This window comes from Octopus bimaculoides, chromosome 24 (genome assembly GCF_046866305.1).
Source record: "Octopus bimaculoides isolate indiv1 chromosome 24, ASM4686630v1, whole genome shotgun sequence".
Classification (NCBI taxonomy): Eukaryota; Metazoa; Mollusca; class Cephalopoda; order Octopoda; family Octopodidae; genus Octopus; species Octopus bimaculoides.
The window spans coordinates 22,214,923-22,232,422 of record NC_142951.1 but is presented as its reverse complement, the minus strand read 5'-3'; the positions used below and the strand labels follow the sequence as shown (position 1 = coordinate 22,232,422).

The window sequence follows — 17,500 nt, the reverse complement described above, 5'->3', positions numbered from 1 at the left end:
TTATCAAATGATGTATGTAACTCTTACCAACTGTGTTGAGTGCCACTGTCTTTCATTTGTTTGCTCACTTATGTATGTGTGTACTTATATATATATATATATATATATATATATATATATATATACATACATACATACATAGACATATACATACACGTAGACATATAGGTACCAGCGTGGCTGTGTGACAAGGAATTTGCTTCTCTACCGTATGGTTCTGGGTTCAGTTCCACTGCATGACATCTTGGACAAGTGTCTTGTACTATTACCTCAGGCTGACCAAAGCCTTGTGAGTGGTTTTGGTAGAAGGAAACTGATATGTATATGTATGTGTGTGTCTGTGTTTATGGTCCTGCAACTTTACAGTTTGACAAAAAGTGACTGATAGAATAAGTATCAGTCTTAAAAAAAAATGAGTTCTGGGGTCGATTTGTTTAACGAAATTTCTTGAAGATGATATCCCAACGTGGCCACAGTCTAATGACTGAAACGAATAAGAGATTAGAAGATCTACTATGTAACACATACACATACATACGCACACATTGAGAGAAAGAGAGAGAGAGAGGGTGGGGGTATGAACTTGTTCATTCATCTGTCCAATGTGAAGTCTCACATTTTACTTCTGCTGTGTTTCTTGTTATTTTTTTTTTGTCATTTACTAAATTAACATTTGTTTTTGTCTCAATTACTTCAGGTTCTATAGCTTTGCTACTGCTGCTCTGGTTGTTGTTAGTGATGATAACTGAAGTCAACTACTACTACTACTACTACTACTACTACTACTACTACCACTACTATTACTACTACCACTACTACTACTACCACTGTATAGTTACACTATGTGCATGTCTTAGCCGAGAAGCCAACACCAATTATATAGCTCTCTTTATTCAAACTGACTTTCCGTATTCCTCTTTCAGTCAATCTCAACTAAACCACTCTGAATTGCTCTCTAATGCTAGCATTTATCATTTCACAGATTTATGGTGGGGGGGGGGGGAACAAAAAACAACAACAACAACAAAAACAATAACAGATTTTTGTTGTTGTTATTTACTTGTAATTTCTTTTATCAACCTCGATGTGATGATGAAAGGCAAAGAGGTCACCAACATTTTCTTTACATTCTTTAGGAATCAGGGAATCATTTGGCCCTCAATGTAATCCTTGTGGATTTGTGTGGTTGATTATCTCTCAGCCTCTTTTGTCTCAAAACGTCTTGGATTGTTCCCATATTGGAAATTATTATTAGGTTTTATTATTTGTGTGTTAATTTGATGTCTGTGAAATTCGTCGTTTCACCTCTGGCTGATAAATATCTCTTTCTCACCACACACACACACAGTTTCCCTATCTATCTATCTATCTATCTGTCCATACACACACACTCACACATGTGTATGTGCATCTCTCTCATATACATATATGTGTGAATGTTTGTGTGTGTATATATATATGTATATATGTGTGTATGTATATGTGTGTATATATATATATGCATATATGTGTGTATATGTGTATGTATGTGTATATATATATGTGTGTGTACGTGTGTATATATTTATGTATGTTTGTATATATATGTATATGTGTGTATATATATGTGTATGTGTATATATGTATGTGTGTATGTATATATATATATGTATGTGTGTGTATGTTATGTGTGTATGTATGGATATATATATATATATATATATATATATATATATATATATATATATATATACATGTGTATATATATATCTAAGTATGTATATGTGTGTGTGTGTGTGTGTGTATATATATATATATATATATATATATATATATATATATATATGTATGCATGTATATGAACAAATGCACCAAGTAAGTTATATTTATCTCTTAGACGAGGGTTCATTCAAACCTGGCCACAATAATTAGTTACTGTACCGAGGACTTCTGTTTCCGTGCCAATCATTCCATTTTCTCTTTGCTCTCTTTTCTCTCACTTTATCGCATTATCTTCCTTTGTTCATCCTCTCCATTTCTTTGATACTCATGCATGTCTCATACTACTAATACATTTGATTCCAACTGCCTGGCTACCTGGTGATGGCTACTAAAAACAAAACAAAAACATGCTTCCTAAGCGGCTTCTTCTGACCGGGAGATCTTCAGCAGGTTAATCTGTCCCTACTACTCAAGATTTCAAGTCTTTAATCAACTATTTTGAATTGTATTGAAAATATATATATATATAAATAATAATAGACATGTTTTCCTCTCTTGAATCAAAAGTTTTGACTTTTCAGTTCTTAATGATTTGCTAGTTTGTTATGATGCTTTGCGATGATTTAGAAATGTCCTTTTGTCATATGTTAATTAACAAATATATATTCATAGCTGCTGCTTGATATATTGGAGTTGTTTTTTTCCTTTGGTCTTTCATTACTAATACATCTTTACTAATGCCTTTCAGCTCAAAACATAATTTAAAATATCAGAAAGTGAGAAGGTGCTCCTTGTTTTAACTTTTCGGAGACAAAGGCTTTTTATAGCTCTACACAGAAGACTCAACCATTTTCACAAGTTGTTAATAATAATAATAATAATAATAATAATAATGATAATAATCATGGTTTTAAATTTTGCCACAAGGGCAACAGTTTTGGGGGAGGGGATGAGCTGATTACATCGATTACAGTTTTCCACTGGCACTCATTTTTATCGACCTCGAAAGGATGAAAGGCAAAGTTGACCTCAGTGGAATTTGAACTCAGAACAGAGCAACAGGTGAAATAGCTCTAAGCATTTCGTCCAGTGTGCTAACAATTCTGCCAACTTGCTGCCTTTATAATAATATGAAAATACTGGTGCTTATAGTATTAAAAATTCCCTAACAAGAACATATGTCCCATAACATTACATATATTCCTGAAGAGATTAGAAAAATAGATTGTCCAGTGTCTTCTACTTTAGCGTCAAGCCAACCAGAGCTTTGTGAGTGGATTTGGCTGAAAGAATCTGAGGGAAGCCTGTCATGTATGGGTGGTGGGGGTAAAGAGAGAAAAAGAAAGATGTGTGTGTATTCATATCTTCTTGATATCACACTTTTTAAACAAACTTCACTGTCACCTGGAGAGTGTTGTTCATTTGCAATCTCCCATGGAAACCACGTCTGACCATTGTACTGTTTCATGTTCAAAGAACCAGGGTAAATATTACTTTGCTTGGAAGCAGTTGACAGTTTGCGATAAGAAGAGCTTCTGGTGGCCGTAGAAAACCTGCCTCAGTGAATTTTGTCTGACCCTTACAAGCTTGAAAAAGTGAATGTTAAAATGATGATGATGATGATGATGATATGGTGGTGGCAGTAATTTGTCACTTATCTTTCTCTTCTAAATCTTCTGGAAGCAAAAGTAGATTTAAAATGTCTTGCAAATACAAAGAATAGATAGAATACTTTTAAAAAATGTTCCCCTGAGAGAACTAGCATTGGAAATGTGACATTGAGTGTTAGGGATGGTGATATGTGGCATTATTATAACCTAACTGGAATGGTAACTGTTTGAAATCTACGGTGTACCTTCAGTACTGCTCAATATGTATTTTAGTACCATCTGTTATTGTTGCAGTGTTCATTCATTGATGTCTTTGTACCATGGTTACCTTTCACAACAGGGATGGTCAATCTTGTTGGTATCACCAAACTTATATAATATGTTTGTGTGTGAATGTTAGCTTTGTAGCTTCAATGTCCTTGTGAGTGGATTTGGTGGACAGAGGCTGTGAAAGCCCATTGTGCACCACACACACACACACACACACACACACACACACACACACACACACACACACACACCACACACACACACACACATACATGTCTCTGTGTGTTTGGAAACCTCCCCACTGCTTGAAAAGTAGTGTTGGTTTGTTTACAGTCCTGTAACTTAGCACATAAGCCTAAGAGACTGATAAAATAAGACCTAAAAAAATAAGTACTAGAGTTGGTATACTTCATTAAATCCTTCTGAGGTGGTGCCCCAGCATGACCACGGTCCAATGACTGTAACAAATAAAAGCTACTATCCATTGTCTCAAATCTCAAACCTACGTGTTTTTAAAGAGTTTTAATCGATTAAACTGTTTTTTTGATATTCTATATTCTACATGCCTTTTTCCTAACCTTGCTGTTCTGAATTACTTTACATCTCTGCATGAAAGCCCAACTTTAACTTTTACCAAACTCTCTTTCAATTTTAATAATATATTTTTCAAAGTTAGATAAAAACCAGAATGCTTCACCTGAGACGTTTCTCTATTTCACCTCCTTTTTGTCTACTAACTCAATAACTCTTTTTGTATGTGGGTGTGTGTGTATATGTTGTTGTTGTTGTTGTTAACTCGCACACATATGGGTATAGGCTGTTGTTCTCATTTAGCCCCAGGTCATTCCCAAATGGACACATAACCCTTATGTTCGAAAGTATTTTCATGTCTTGTTTTCAGGACAGGGCTACATTATTTCTAATTTGCCCTTATTTAATATGAATAATGGCATGCGTTAAGGGAGATTATTTGGTTGCTGTTTCCAGCAGATGGAACAAGCACCTATGTAGGCTATTCTTATCGGCACGTATTTGTGCTGTTAAAAAGGGTTAAGACCCCTTTCGGTCATCAATGACCATAGGATAGCTCCTAAAAATTAACCTCCAAGACAAAAGTCCGGGGAAGGTTGTTTATGAAAGACCAGTAGTCACCCATGCATACCGACCTCTCCTCTCCATGCCACCCATGTTATCCAAAGGAAAGGCAAACGCCTATACAGCCTGGCACCAGTGACATCACAACACATTTCTACGGTTGAGTGAGTTAGAACAAAATGTCTTGCTCAAAAACACAACACAGCTCAGTTTGGGAATTGAACTCACTACCTCATGAATGTGAGCCCAATGCTCTAACCACTGAGCCATATGCCATTATGTCTGTGTATATTATCACATGCATCTTCCATAATGGCCTGGGTTGACCAGTTTGACAGGATTTGATGTATGAAAAGCTGAATCATGTTCCTGTATCAACTTTGCCATGGTTTCAGCTGCTCGACTTTACAGGTTTTACTAGGTATTTTTTTTTTTTATATGATACCAACGCTGGTGAGGCTGCCAAATAACTTACTACACTAAAAAGCCTCCTTGACTGAGTGGATGTGTAGTAGAGAGGGGGCACAGTTTAATCCTGGGCGTTGAACAGTTAAACTATGGATTACAGGAACTGATTTGTTGCTGTAGAGCAGTGGTTCGCAATCAGGATCCATATGACCCTTGGGGGTCCATATACAATTTATCCGTTAAAACATATGTGCAATAAATAGGTGCAGGCATGGCTGTGTGGTAAGAGGCTTGCTTCTGAACCACATGGTTCCAGGTTCAATCCCACAGCATGACACCTTTGGCAAGTGTCTTCTACTATAACTTCATACCAGCCAAAGCCTTGTGAGTGGATTTGGTAGACAGAAACTGCCTACCAAATATATATATATATATGTCTGCATATGTGTCTATGTATGTCTGTGTTTGTCCCCCCAGTACCACTTGACAATTAGTGTTGGTGTGTTTACTTTCCCGTAACTTAGCAGTTTGGCAGAAGTGACCGATATAATAGGTATTAGTCCTGGAGTGATTTGTTTGACTAAAACCCTACAAGGCGGTGCCCCAGTATGGCTGCAGTCAAAAGACTGAAACAAAAAAAGTAAATTGATTATATTTCTACGATGCACAAAATATCTTAACAATCTTTTTTATGCAATTCCTAATAACTTTTAATTATAAAAATATAAAGGAATTTTTTAAGCCATCAGATGATGATGAGGGTACAGTAGAGTAAAATAGGAGTCAAAGGGAGTTCGTAGACAAAAAGTGAATGAGAACCACTGCTGAGGAGGAAATCTGTAATATAGCTATCCCTTTATTATATAAGGATTGGTGGGAGTAATTGGGATGAAGCTAGAAAAAGAGACCTGACGACAGGGTGTCAGAAAGTACCTTCAGAATATAAGAAGGTGGCCAGAAGAGAGAATGGGGACAGAAGATCAGGAAGGGGGGGGGGGGGTGAATAGAGGTTGCAAGAATGTGGGAGGTGAGTGAGGGATGGTTAGAGATGAAGGTAGGGATGGAGTGGTGGTCAACGGTAAATATTAGTTAGAGGTGGTGGGGTGTGAGAGAAATGACAAATGGTTGCGAGTAGAAATGGTTTGAGAGAGGGGAGGTGATGTGTGGTTGGTTGTACAGAAAGGGTGAAGAATAACAGCATAACGACACAGCGTTAGAATAAGGATGAGAGAGAGAAAATGACAGGTGGAAGTGAATGAGTAACAATTTCAAAAGGAGTCAAGGTGATAAACCTTTATTGATGGGGGTGGAGAAAAACAGGTACTTTAGGGTGAATATAGTGAGGGGCAAATAAAGATGGGTGGATGAGTTGGTTGGGTAGTGTGATCAATGGTAGATATGAGATTGTTAAGAATGATGGATGTAAGACAGGGGTAGACTGAGAGTATTAAGGTCCCTCAGGCATAATTGTTTACCGAAGGGGCCCCTTAACATTGATTTAGTAGAGTTAACATGTAGAGTGTGGGTCCCTCAAAGCTCTGGGCCCTTAGGCAGTGCCTGATTGCTCGACAGCTCAGTCCGCCCCTGATGTCAGAAGAAAGTGGGAGAGACGCCTGATAGCACAAATAGAGGATTGCAATATGTTGTTCTGTTCCCATTTAATTAAAGCAGCAGAATAATGCATTCATTAGAGGAGTGATGGTGGGATGAGAGACAGGAAGACGAGGGGCTAGGAAAGGCTCGATCAGTATGAATTGGTGCCTGGTCAGAGTGAGGGTCCAGTATATGCACAAAATGTTGCCATTATGGGAGGCTCTTCTTGAATACAGTTTATCACCAACCTCAGTCCTTTGTCATCTCCTCTGTGAGGCTCAATATCCTGAAATCAGCCTTCACTTCTTCATCCATGTCTTCCTGGGTCTCCTTCTTTCATAGATTCCATCCACACTAAGCAATTGGCACTACTCACAAATTTCTGGCCTTGTCTCTAATTTAGAAGCAATTATTGTTGTTGTTATTTTTTTATTTATTTATTTTTTGCTTCTTCCATGTTTCATGTTGTGGTGTCTTACTAACAGTTAAACTTTGATTTATGTTTGTAGGGGTCAGCGAACCAACAATGGAATCTTGCCAGTGTAGTACCAAGCACATTTGGTCTGCCTACAGTGAGGCAAACGTCCCAGTCTCATTCAAGCAAGCGGCAAACTAAAAATAGGTTTGTGGTTTTACATTGCTTTATTAAATCAAATAATAATTTCCATGAAAGACATTGCAGACAGAGAGGTAGAGAGTGATTTTGCCTTGTAGCAAAAGTGAAAGTCATATCAGTTATTTATGGAACATTAGGCTCAGGTTTCTTCAAAAACAAAATAATAAGAAGAAGAAGAAGGAGAATTTCATATTTTGGCACAAGGATAGCAGTTTCAGGAGAGGGGATAAGACAATTATAACAGCCCCATGTGCTCACCTGGTACATATTTTACTGGACCAGAAAGGATGGATGGCAAAGTCAACCTCAGCAGAATTTGAACTCAGAATGTAAAGACGGAGGAGATGCCACCAAGCATTTTACTTGGTGTGCTAATGATTCGGCCAGCTTGCCACCTTGATAACAACAACAACAACAATAATGATAATAATCTTTTCTACTATAGGCACAAGGTTTGTGCCTATAGTAATTTTGTGGGAGGGGGCTAGTCAGTTGTATTGATCCCTGTGTGTTATAACTGGATATCGATTGAGAACACTATGTTGCTTGGTGACAGGCAAGGATTAGTGACAGGAAGGGCATCCAGCTGTAGGAGATTTGCCTCAACAAATTCCATCCAACTTTTCATGCAAGCAAACACAGAGAAAGTTGGGTTGATAAAGCCATAATTACACACACAGACACACACACACGCACACGCACACATGCACGCACGCACGCGCGTGCGCATTTATTTGGATGTATTTGTATGGTGGCATACGAAATAGAGGCTTGCTCATCAAGGCTACCATCACAGAAAGCATGTGGCACACATTTTTTATCACAAGTGAACTTATGTTAGAAATTATGAAGCTAAAGATTTGAAAGGAATTTAATGGAAGTTTCTGGAAAGACAAAAGATTGTCAAGGGAGGTAATTTTGTGAAATATTTCACTTTGTTTCTTTAATAATTTCCATATTAGGAAGATTAACTACGGATGGTTTGGGATTTTTTTTTATTCCTGAGGCTGTTTAATTGTAAATAGACTGTTTATTGCTTAGGATATTTAATTGAATAAACTGTTAATTTCAGATTGTTCTAATTAGACTGTTTATTATAGCGGTTGTTTAAGTTTAAATGAATAAACTTTATCACAGAGGCTGTTTAGTTGTAAATAAACTATTAATTAGACTATGTTTAATTATATAGAATCTTAACTACAAAGATTGTTAATTGTAGATAATGTTGATTACAGAGGTTGTTCAATTATGATGGAACTATTAATTACAAAAGCTGTTTAATTATAGACTAACGGTTTCACATGGCCCATTTTGGAAATTGTTTTTATTGTTATTTAACCCCAGGGGAGCCCTGAATGAGCAGATTTCTAATCAAAGGTATTTCAGTCCTGTATTGTTTAAAACTTTACTAAAGGGACGAAATAGAGTTTAGATTACATTTTCGCTCAGTTTGAAGTCAGTGTAGAGTTGTCTCTCTTTGAACTCCCCATAAGCTTGAGAAAGCTCCTTAGTCCCTGTTACAAGATACACCTATACCTCATCACACACTACGCTTCAGCAATTATTCTTCTGTAGTAAATAATTATCGATAGGTTTCTAAAAACTGATGAAGGGTTTTGGGTGAGGGCACACATATATTAAGGGGGCTTCTTCCGGTTGATGCTATTTATTCCCTCACCCCCAACTTTCTTGAACCAACTTTGCAACTATTTCAGTGTTACTGTAGCAAAATTAAGTGCCTTTGAACAAACGCCACTTAGAAAACCTCTCAGAAGTACTTTTCTAATCAAGCCTTGCAGATGAAGTTAAATAGTCTGAAATATTTGTATTTTCTAGCGAGATCGTTGCCAGTGCCCCTGGACTGGCTCTTGTGCGGGTGGCACATAAAATACACCATTTTGAGCGTGGCTGTTGCCAGTACTGCCTGACTGGCCTTCATGCTGGTGGCACGTAAAAGTACCCACTACACTCTCGGAGTGGTTGGCGTTAGGAAAGGCATCCAGCTGTAGAAATTCTGCCAAATCAGATTGGAGCCTGGTGTTGCCATCTGGTTTCACCAGTCCTCAGTCAAATCGTCCAACCCATGCTAGCATGGAAAGCGGACGTTAAACGACTACAACTCTCAAATACTGAAACCACAATTGATTCTGGAATAGAAATGAAGTGGTGTCCAGCATCGCACCCCCAGCCCCACTCCAGAAACCAGTAAAATGGTGTTTTCAGATGGTAGACCTAATCTCTTGCCACAGTTTGACTCCAACGTTTGGTCTTAAGTTAATCTTTGGTGAAGTCCTTTCCACTACAAGCTGCACATTTCTACCAACGATTTAAACCTATGCGTTTTCAATAAAATCGGGGCATGCTGAAGATCTCCATCACTTTTGTTATCCTCAGCACAAAAAAGATTCAGAAACATCAACATCTGGTTGATCCAAAGACAAGTTTCTCTATCCCCCCCTCCTTTTTTTTTTCTTTTTTTCCGTCTACATTTTGTAAATCTTCAAGTGTAGATCCTAAGTCAGTTTCTCTACCTGTTGAAGCCATATTAGTGATTAAAAAAAAAAAAAAGAATCTATCTCTACTTCAAACACTGATAAAACAAGCCATGTACCATTGATAATTTAACAATTTATAATTATATTTAGAAGAAAATGGCTTCAACTCCCATTATCTTGTAACTTTGACATTTCAATGATGTGATAGTTAGTTTTTAGAATATATGGTTAAGAGGAAGACCCATCAAATCAAGCTAGGTAAAATCAGTCATAGCAGATACCGGTGTCTTGGAGTGGTTGGCATTAGGAAGGGCATCCAGCCGTAGAAACCATGCCAAATCAGACTGGAGTTTAGTGCAGCCCCTCAGCTTGCCAGCCCTGATGAAACCGTCCAAGCCATACCAGTATGGACAATGGACATTAAGTGATGATGATAGATTTTGTAGTGTAGTTTGGGGAGCCCGGATATGGCTAACTTGAACATAAAACAGGCAGGATATCTAGACTGGATATGGCCAGTTTGAACATGAAACCGGTTGAATATCAGGGCTGGATATGGTCGGTTTAAATGCTGAAGGTTTGAATCTTAGACAGTAACAAGATTTAACTTAAAACTGCTGCTTTAGTTGTAGTTCCTGTCTCTTTTCTATCTACCAGTCTTAGAAATGCTAAAGAAAATGAACAACTAATAGGCAGTGCCCTTTCTCTCTTAAGTAGTTGTAGAGCCCCTGCAGAAACGTTATAGGCATTGATCAATTCCCTCCAGTTGTGGAGGTCTGCAAAAGGTTATGAGCATCAGAGTTTCCCTTTCTAAGACGAAAAAGAAAAAAGCTTAAATACTTTTGTTTTGATGTTAAATTAGATGAAAGAGGTATTTAGTGTCATGTTTGGTACCCCCTTACAGAACCTGTTTTAATGTGAAAATGTTTGTATCTCTCACAGGACCAGTAAGGAAATATGTACCTCAACACAGTTATCTCCTGTGAAAAAGCGTGTGAAGGAGAACACACCACCACGACTGGACAGCTTGCACAAAGAAGAGATCCTGCGTCTAACTGGCTGGAGCAATGAAGCACAAGTGGTGCCATTGGGTAGCAAAGTCAGCAGCAGCAAGAGTAGCAGCCACACAGGTACAAGAGGTTCAGGTGACCACCGCCAGACTATTGTTATAGCCGACACTCCTAGTCCAGCGGTCAGCGTAATCACCATCAGCTCTGATAGTGAGGATGAAGAAGAATCCAAGAGGCATTTAAAGGATACGGTCAAAAAGTAAGATTCCTGCTTCTTTTTTTTTTTTTTTGTGCTCTTAATCATTCTTTTTGTTTGTCTTTTGCTTTTCTTTTTCTTCTAGTAATGTCATCTCTTTCATCTCGGCCACTATCTGTCACCGTCTGTCGTCTCTGTCATCTCTGTCTGTCGTCTCTGTCTGTCACTGGCTTTGTTTAGAAAGTAAATGAAGTTCTTACCTGTTTCTGTCAGACAATATATAATTATCAAGAGAGCATCAAAGATTGTTTAATGTTGTCATTTGCGAACATTCTGATTCAGAACAGGAAAGATGAGTAAATAAAACAATTAACGAAGAGGATTCTAGTGTGTGTGTGTGTGTGTGTGTAATAAAGTTACGTAAATGTTTTGACAATGTAATTATTCTCTGTCATTAAATAACCTCTCATCCTTTTCTGTAGGCTGTTGAAATGTGTTGTCTCCCTTTCATAGAGCAACCTCTGTCTGTCTGTCTCTCTCTCTCTCACACATACACACACACACACACACACACACACACACACACACATCTACTACTACAGATGTTTCTGTTACTAACTCACCATTCTTCCCCCACTTCTCCTCTGCAGAGTTCGTGATGTACATACCAGTACTAAACACAGCAGCCATCAGACATCTGCTCATCAGCCACGGCAGTACCAACAGCAGCAGCAGCAGCAACAGCAGCAGCAGCAGCAGCAGCACAGTAATCACAGCAGTGCTAGTAGCAGCAGCAGTCATGTCAACAATCCTTATGTCCAGAACAGCAATAGTGTCGACAGTGGCAACTGTAGCTCAAGATCAGGATCGTCAGCTTTCGGTCAGTATTCCCTATAACACTGGGTAACACAATTTTTGTCCCTGAGTAGCAACTGTTATTTCCTATTTGCTGTCCCCTAGAAAGTGGAGGCGCAATGGCCCAGTGGTTAGGGCAGCGGACTCGCGGTCGTAAGATCGCGGTTTCGATTCCCAGATTGGGCGTTGTGAGTGTTTATTGAGCGAAAACACCTAAAAGCTCCACGAAGCTCTGGCAGGGGATGGTGGAGAACCCTGCTGTACTCATTCACCACAACTTTCTCTCACTCTTTCTTCCTGTTTCTGTTGTGCCTGTAATTCAAAGGGTCAGCCTTGTCACACTCTGTGTAATGCTGAATATCCCCGAGAACTACATTAAGGGTGCACATGTCTGTGGAGTGCTCAGCCACTTGCACGTTAATTTCATGAGCAGGCTGTTCCGTTGATCGGATCAACTGGAACCCTCGACGTCGTAAGCGACAGTGCCAACAACCCCTAGAAAGTATGACAATGGTTAATATTTCCTTCAGACTTTGCTTTTGTTATTTTTATTGAAACTCCAAAGAATCCCTTTCAACACATGGCTATGATGCTCCCCACCGCTACTCCTGCTCATGATCAGAGATGCACATATTGTCAGCCACTAAGGGACATGCTCAAGTGGTTAAGATCAAACAACTGACAAGCAAATCTGTAGTATTGAGCAGAATATTTGCTATAACGATATTTTTGCTTCATCATCTCAGTGCTGAATCTGTCTGAAATCTAATAGAAAATAGGTCAGTTTCAAAACATTGATGTCCAGGACAGAAAAGCAAAGTGTGAAGGGAATAGTAGTCATTTCCTTTGATTTCTAGATAGAAGCAAATAGGAAATAACACTTACTGACCAAAGACACAAACAAAATAATTTTGTTACACAAGTGAAATATATTGCCATTCTTATTGCTTATCAACAGTGACTTTGTTAAACCCTTTAGCATTCAGATTGCTCTGACAAATGTAACACTTATTTATTCACATTGTTTTGAGCTAATCATTCCTTGTGTTGTAGCTTCATGATTCTGATGATCTGGTAGTTTATTTCTAGAATGACATTGCAGGGTAGGTGTGTAAGGCTGGATCTGTCCAGTTTGAACATAAAACTGTCAGAATATTTGGGCCACACGTGACCAGTTCAAATGCTAAAGGGTTTTTTATTAGTTTATTAGTTGTAGTGAAATTTTGGGATTTGGATAAATTCATTTGCCATTGTGAGAAGAGTAATCTTAAAAAATAATAGAAATTTTTTTTCCTTTTTCACATACAAAGAAGCAGACCCTAAACATCAGATGTCTTGTCTTGTATTCAGAATACTTTGTCAAATGTAATACTTATATATTCACATTCTTTATAAAATTAATCCTGTATTTTCTCGTAGCTTTGGGATTTTGAAGACGTGATTGTTTATTTTTAAAATGACATTGCAGGGTAGGTGTGAGAGGCTGGATCTGACCAGTTTGAACATAAAATAAGTAGAATATTTGGGCCAGATATGGCCAGTTTAATTGCTAGAGGGTTTAGCTGATATGAAAAACTATAGGCCTGTGCTATGAATTATAAGCTAGGACCTTGTATTGGCATAATTATTATCATGTTTTGAAACCATTTTCAACTTTCTACCTTCATTGTTTATTTATTTCTCTTGACAGGTTCTCCAAGAGTGCGAAAGAATGTGATTAGCTGTGTAACAGTACCTGACAGCCCTGATCTAGACCATATTTCTGCTGTAGCAGCATCTGCTAGCAACTCTGCCCACACTGCTCGCAAGCCACTTACTTTTACCCCTATTAAACATGAAATTACCTCCTCCTCCTCTTCCAGCAATATTGCTAACATGAAAAGCCTAGCAGCTGTCTCTTCTTCCTCATCTTCATCGTCGTCCTCTTCTTCATCTTCATCCTTGGGTGGCTGCCCAGCTGCGTCTGTCTCCGCGACTACGACTAACTCAGCCTTGATCCCCGACAGTAACTATGTCAGCAGCAATAATGGCAATGGCAGCTACATTAAAAGCCACATGGTCCCTCCGAATCAAAGACAACATGTTCCTGCATCAAGTGCTGCTATGAGAGCTACATCAGCATCTCTCTCATTCATTCCACCCAATGTTGTGATGGCCGAATCCTCTCGACATCACAAGTACCGTGACCATGTGACCAAAACCTCCCCTTTCGTGACACACATTCCCAAGCAGGAAGTTTCTTCGCTCTCCTCATCATTTCTTTCTTGTGCATCGTCTGCTGACCGACTACACGTGAACAGAAGTCCAGTCAAACATGAAGTGAAACCACTCCCGCTAGAAGTTGAAGTAACCAGTGCATCATCTATTCATAGTAAACTTGCCTATGTTTCTCCGACAGTCCGACTCAGCCAGAACCAGCCGCGAACATTTCATGGCCATTCATCTCATCGGAATTTTATCGGTCACCAGCCAGCTGGTACATTAGTAGCCACTGTGCTCAACAGTAAACAGCGTGTCCCAAATGGCCTCAACACTGCAGCAAATAATTCCTCTCAACTCTCTCCAGCTCAGCCCAATGTACATATTGGGCAGCCTATCTTTCTAAATACTGGCTCTCAAGTTGAAGTACATAGGTAAGTGGACTGCCTTGTTTCCCTCCCGTGTCTTCACCCCCAGACCTAATCCAGTAAGTGGACTCCTTACAGTTTACTGCCCGCACTCAGCAAAGCGTATCTCTCTTTTCCTCTTTCTAAAACATCCAAACCATGTCTTCTGTCATACAATTGGGAAGGGCGGGCAGGCTATCATCAAAACTTAGACTGTGCACACCACTTGGAGGAGGAACTCTCAACTATGTCACCCTGTATTTGATCGAAACTGTTTTGCACTTTTTTCTACATCTATCTTGTTGGCTTAGAGAATATCAGTTGCCCTAAAGCAAATAAAACCCCCACAAAAGCCCACCCCACCCCAAAGCCGAAATGAAAGAAGAAAAAAAAAAAAGAAAAACCAAAGAATGAGCAACTGGAGAAACTCTTGTTATCACTCACTCACAGCTTGTAAAATCCGTCATGTTCTGACATCAGCTGGACCGAATTCTTCTTGAATAATGCTTCCCACACCTATTGCTTGCTTGTTTGCTTATTTTTGAATGGTTTTTTTTTTTTTTTTTTTTTTTTTTTTTTAACTTCTGTAAATCTTTTAACTATCATCTTGGCCTGAAACCCAAGGAACCATACAAGAGAAACGAAAGAAAATGCAAAAAAACAAAAACAAAAAAAAAGAAAGAAGGAAAGAAAACACAAAGCCAGCCATTCTTCCAACTTGGAACTGAATGATAGCCTCCTCCTCTACTTTTTAAAATAGAATGAAATTTTTTTTTTAACCTTCTGTCTTTGTTTGCTTTTTTTTTTTTCTGGTGAAAAAAAAATCTAAGTTTCCATGACGGCTGCTGGCTTGCTGGTTTGTTCAGCATGTGTTGTTACAATAGTAGCTGCTCCATCTGGACTGAGCCGAGAGATGGGGGACATCCATTTTTACTGCATGGTTCAATACGACTTTCTCAATTGATGTAGTCACCACAATCAGTCTTTTTGTTGTTCTCTCTATCTCTCTCTATCTCTCTCTCTCTCTCTCTCTCTCTCTCTCTCTATACATATATATATATATATATATATGTGTATATATATATATATATATATATATATATATATATATATATATATATTTCTTTGATTCTTAAATAAAACAATTTTGTAACCAAGCAACTAAGTGGCCCACTCGAGTCCTTGTTTCTTTTCAATGCAACATCCAACCATCCGTCATCTCATAAAACAACAACTATAATAATAATGGTGGTGATGATGATTACGATGAACGATGATGATGATAATGATTTTAAATAACCATTCGTTATGCCAGCGGTACCGAAAATAAACACTGTAGCAGCAGCAGCAGCAGCAACAATATTAATTAATGATGATAATGATAATTATGATGATAATTAAATGATAATGGAATATGCTCTATCCCTTTAACACCCTCCACCAGCATTGACAAATGTTTGATTTTGGTGCAGCACACCTTCGACTGATAGCAAGAAAAGCGATGTGGGGTTCCAGTAGGCGTTGCTCATGAAACCTACACCTGTTAGGCATTCAGAATACGGGTCAGTCTCAAATACTGCATTTATTAACACACCTGAACACTACTGGATTTCTCGAGCCGTCTCTCTCTCTCCCTCTCTCTCTCTCTTCCGCCTCCTCTCTCACGCACGCTTTCTCTCACACTTACATGCACACTCACTGGATTAGGTCGGCGTCTTCAGTTGTTAGTTTGATTGCCGTGATTTGGTATGCAACTTGATGTACTCTTGGGTGCAATTAGCATTTGGAGAATTCTGACTGGTACAACTGGTGAGTGGAGGATTTCAGTGTAGTTGGTAAGTGGAAGATAAGACTTTGATAGAGCTGTTGAGTGCAGCATGTTGGTGTGGCTGGTGTGATATTAATGCATCCAGTGAATGGAAGACATTGGTACAACTGATGAGTGGAGTTTATTGGTGAATCTGTTGAGTGAAGCATGTTGCTGTAGTTAGCTGATGAGTGGAGTATGTTGGTGCGCAGGTGTTTTGAGTGGAGTGTGCTGGTGTGACTGTTAATTTAACATTTTAACACCAATAGAAGTTGTTTCTAACCCAAACTCTAATCCATTGTTTTGTCTTGAATTGAACTTTGTTAACTTGTTGTTCCAAACCAATGTTAGTAATTGTTAGTGGTGGCCATCTCTGGACCTGGTCATTATTATAATTAAATAGACATTTGTGGCGTAATCTCTCTCTCTCTCCACCTATGTCTTCCAATGCATATCTCTCTGCTTACATATTTAATCTCTTTAATTGTCTCTCTCTCATATATATATATATATATATATATATATATATACATGTACACACACACACATATATATATATATATATATATATATATATATATATATATATATTATTCCTTCCTTATCTTACCTTCCTATCTAATTCCCTTCTGTTTCACCTCACTTTTTATCTTCATCATCATCATCATCATCATCACTGATGCTGTCATCTCCCCACAGCCAAAACACAAGACAGCCATTAATCACATCAGCTCACACACACACACACACACACACTTTGTCTCCATCTTACTAAACCACATTATCATCCTTCACTTTTCATCTCTTCATCCACCACTTTGCAATCATCACTGTTGGAAGAGTAACATCTTTTAAAAGTCTTTGAGACTTGCATGATTTGGTCACCATTCTGCCATTGTTCTGTAACTTCCATGTGACCAGTACTGACTGCTGTATCATTTCCATACCTACATTATCATCAATTTGATGCTTAATAATATTTGACTGCATGTCTTTCTCACTCCTTCCTAAAGATGCTCTGCTGTCGGCTATAAAGCCTAGATTTATACATTTCTGCACCAGCTGTACTAAAGCAGTAGTAGTAGTTGTATTAGTAGTAGTAGTAGCAGCTCCGACTGCTGCTGTTTAACTAAACTACATCACCGTTTCAAGTTTTTATCTCTTTGTCATTTAACCATTTTGCTACCATATTTCTGTTGAGATGCTCTGTGTTTCTTTCAATTAATTTTAAGTATAAC

General features: G+C 38.4%; 1 protein-coding gene across 4 annotated transcripts in view; it reads left to right on the top strand.

The window, feature by feature from the left end:
• Positions 1–17,500, top strand: part of LOC106872702 (homeodomain-interacting protein kinase 1) — a 121,489-nt gene that overhangs the window by 67,953 nt on the left and 36,036 nt on the right. For all 4 annotated transcript variants that reach the window (XM_089340971.1, XM_089340972.1, XM_089340973.1 and 1 more), the window contains exons 10-13: positions 7,187–7,299; positions 10,731–11,057; positions 11,645–11,874; positions 13,540–14,482. In XM_089340971.1, the coding sequence (XP_089197097.1) occupies positions 7,187–7,299; positions 10,731–11,057; positions 11,645–11,874; positions 13,540–14,482 (1,613 nt within the window). The remainder of the gene's footprint in view (positions 1–7,186; positions 7,300–10,730; positions 11,058–11,644; positions 11,875–13,539; positions 14,483–17,500) is intronic.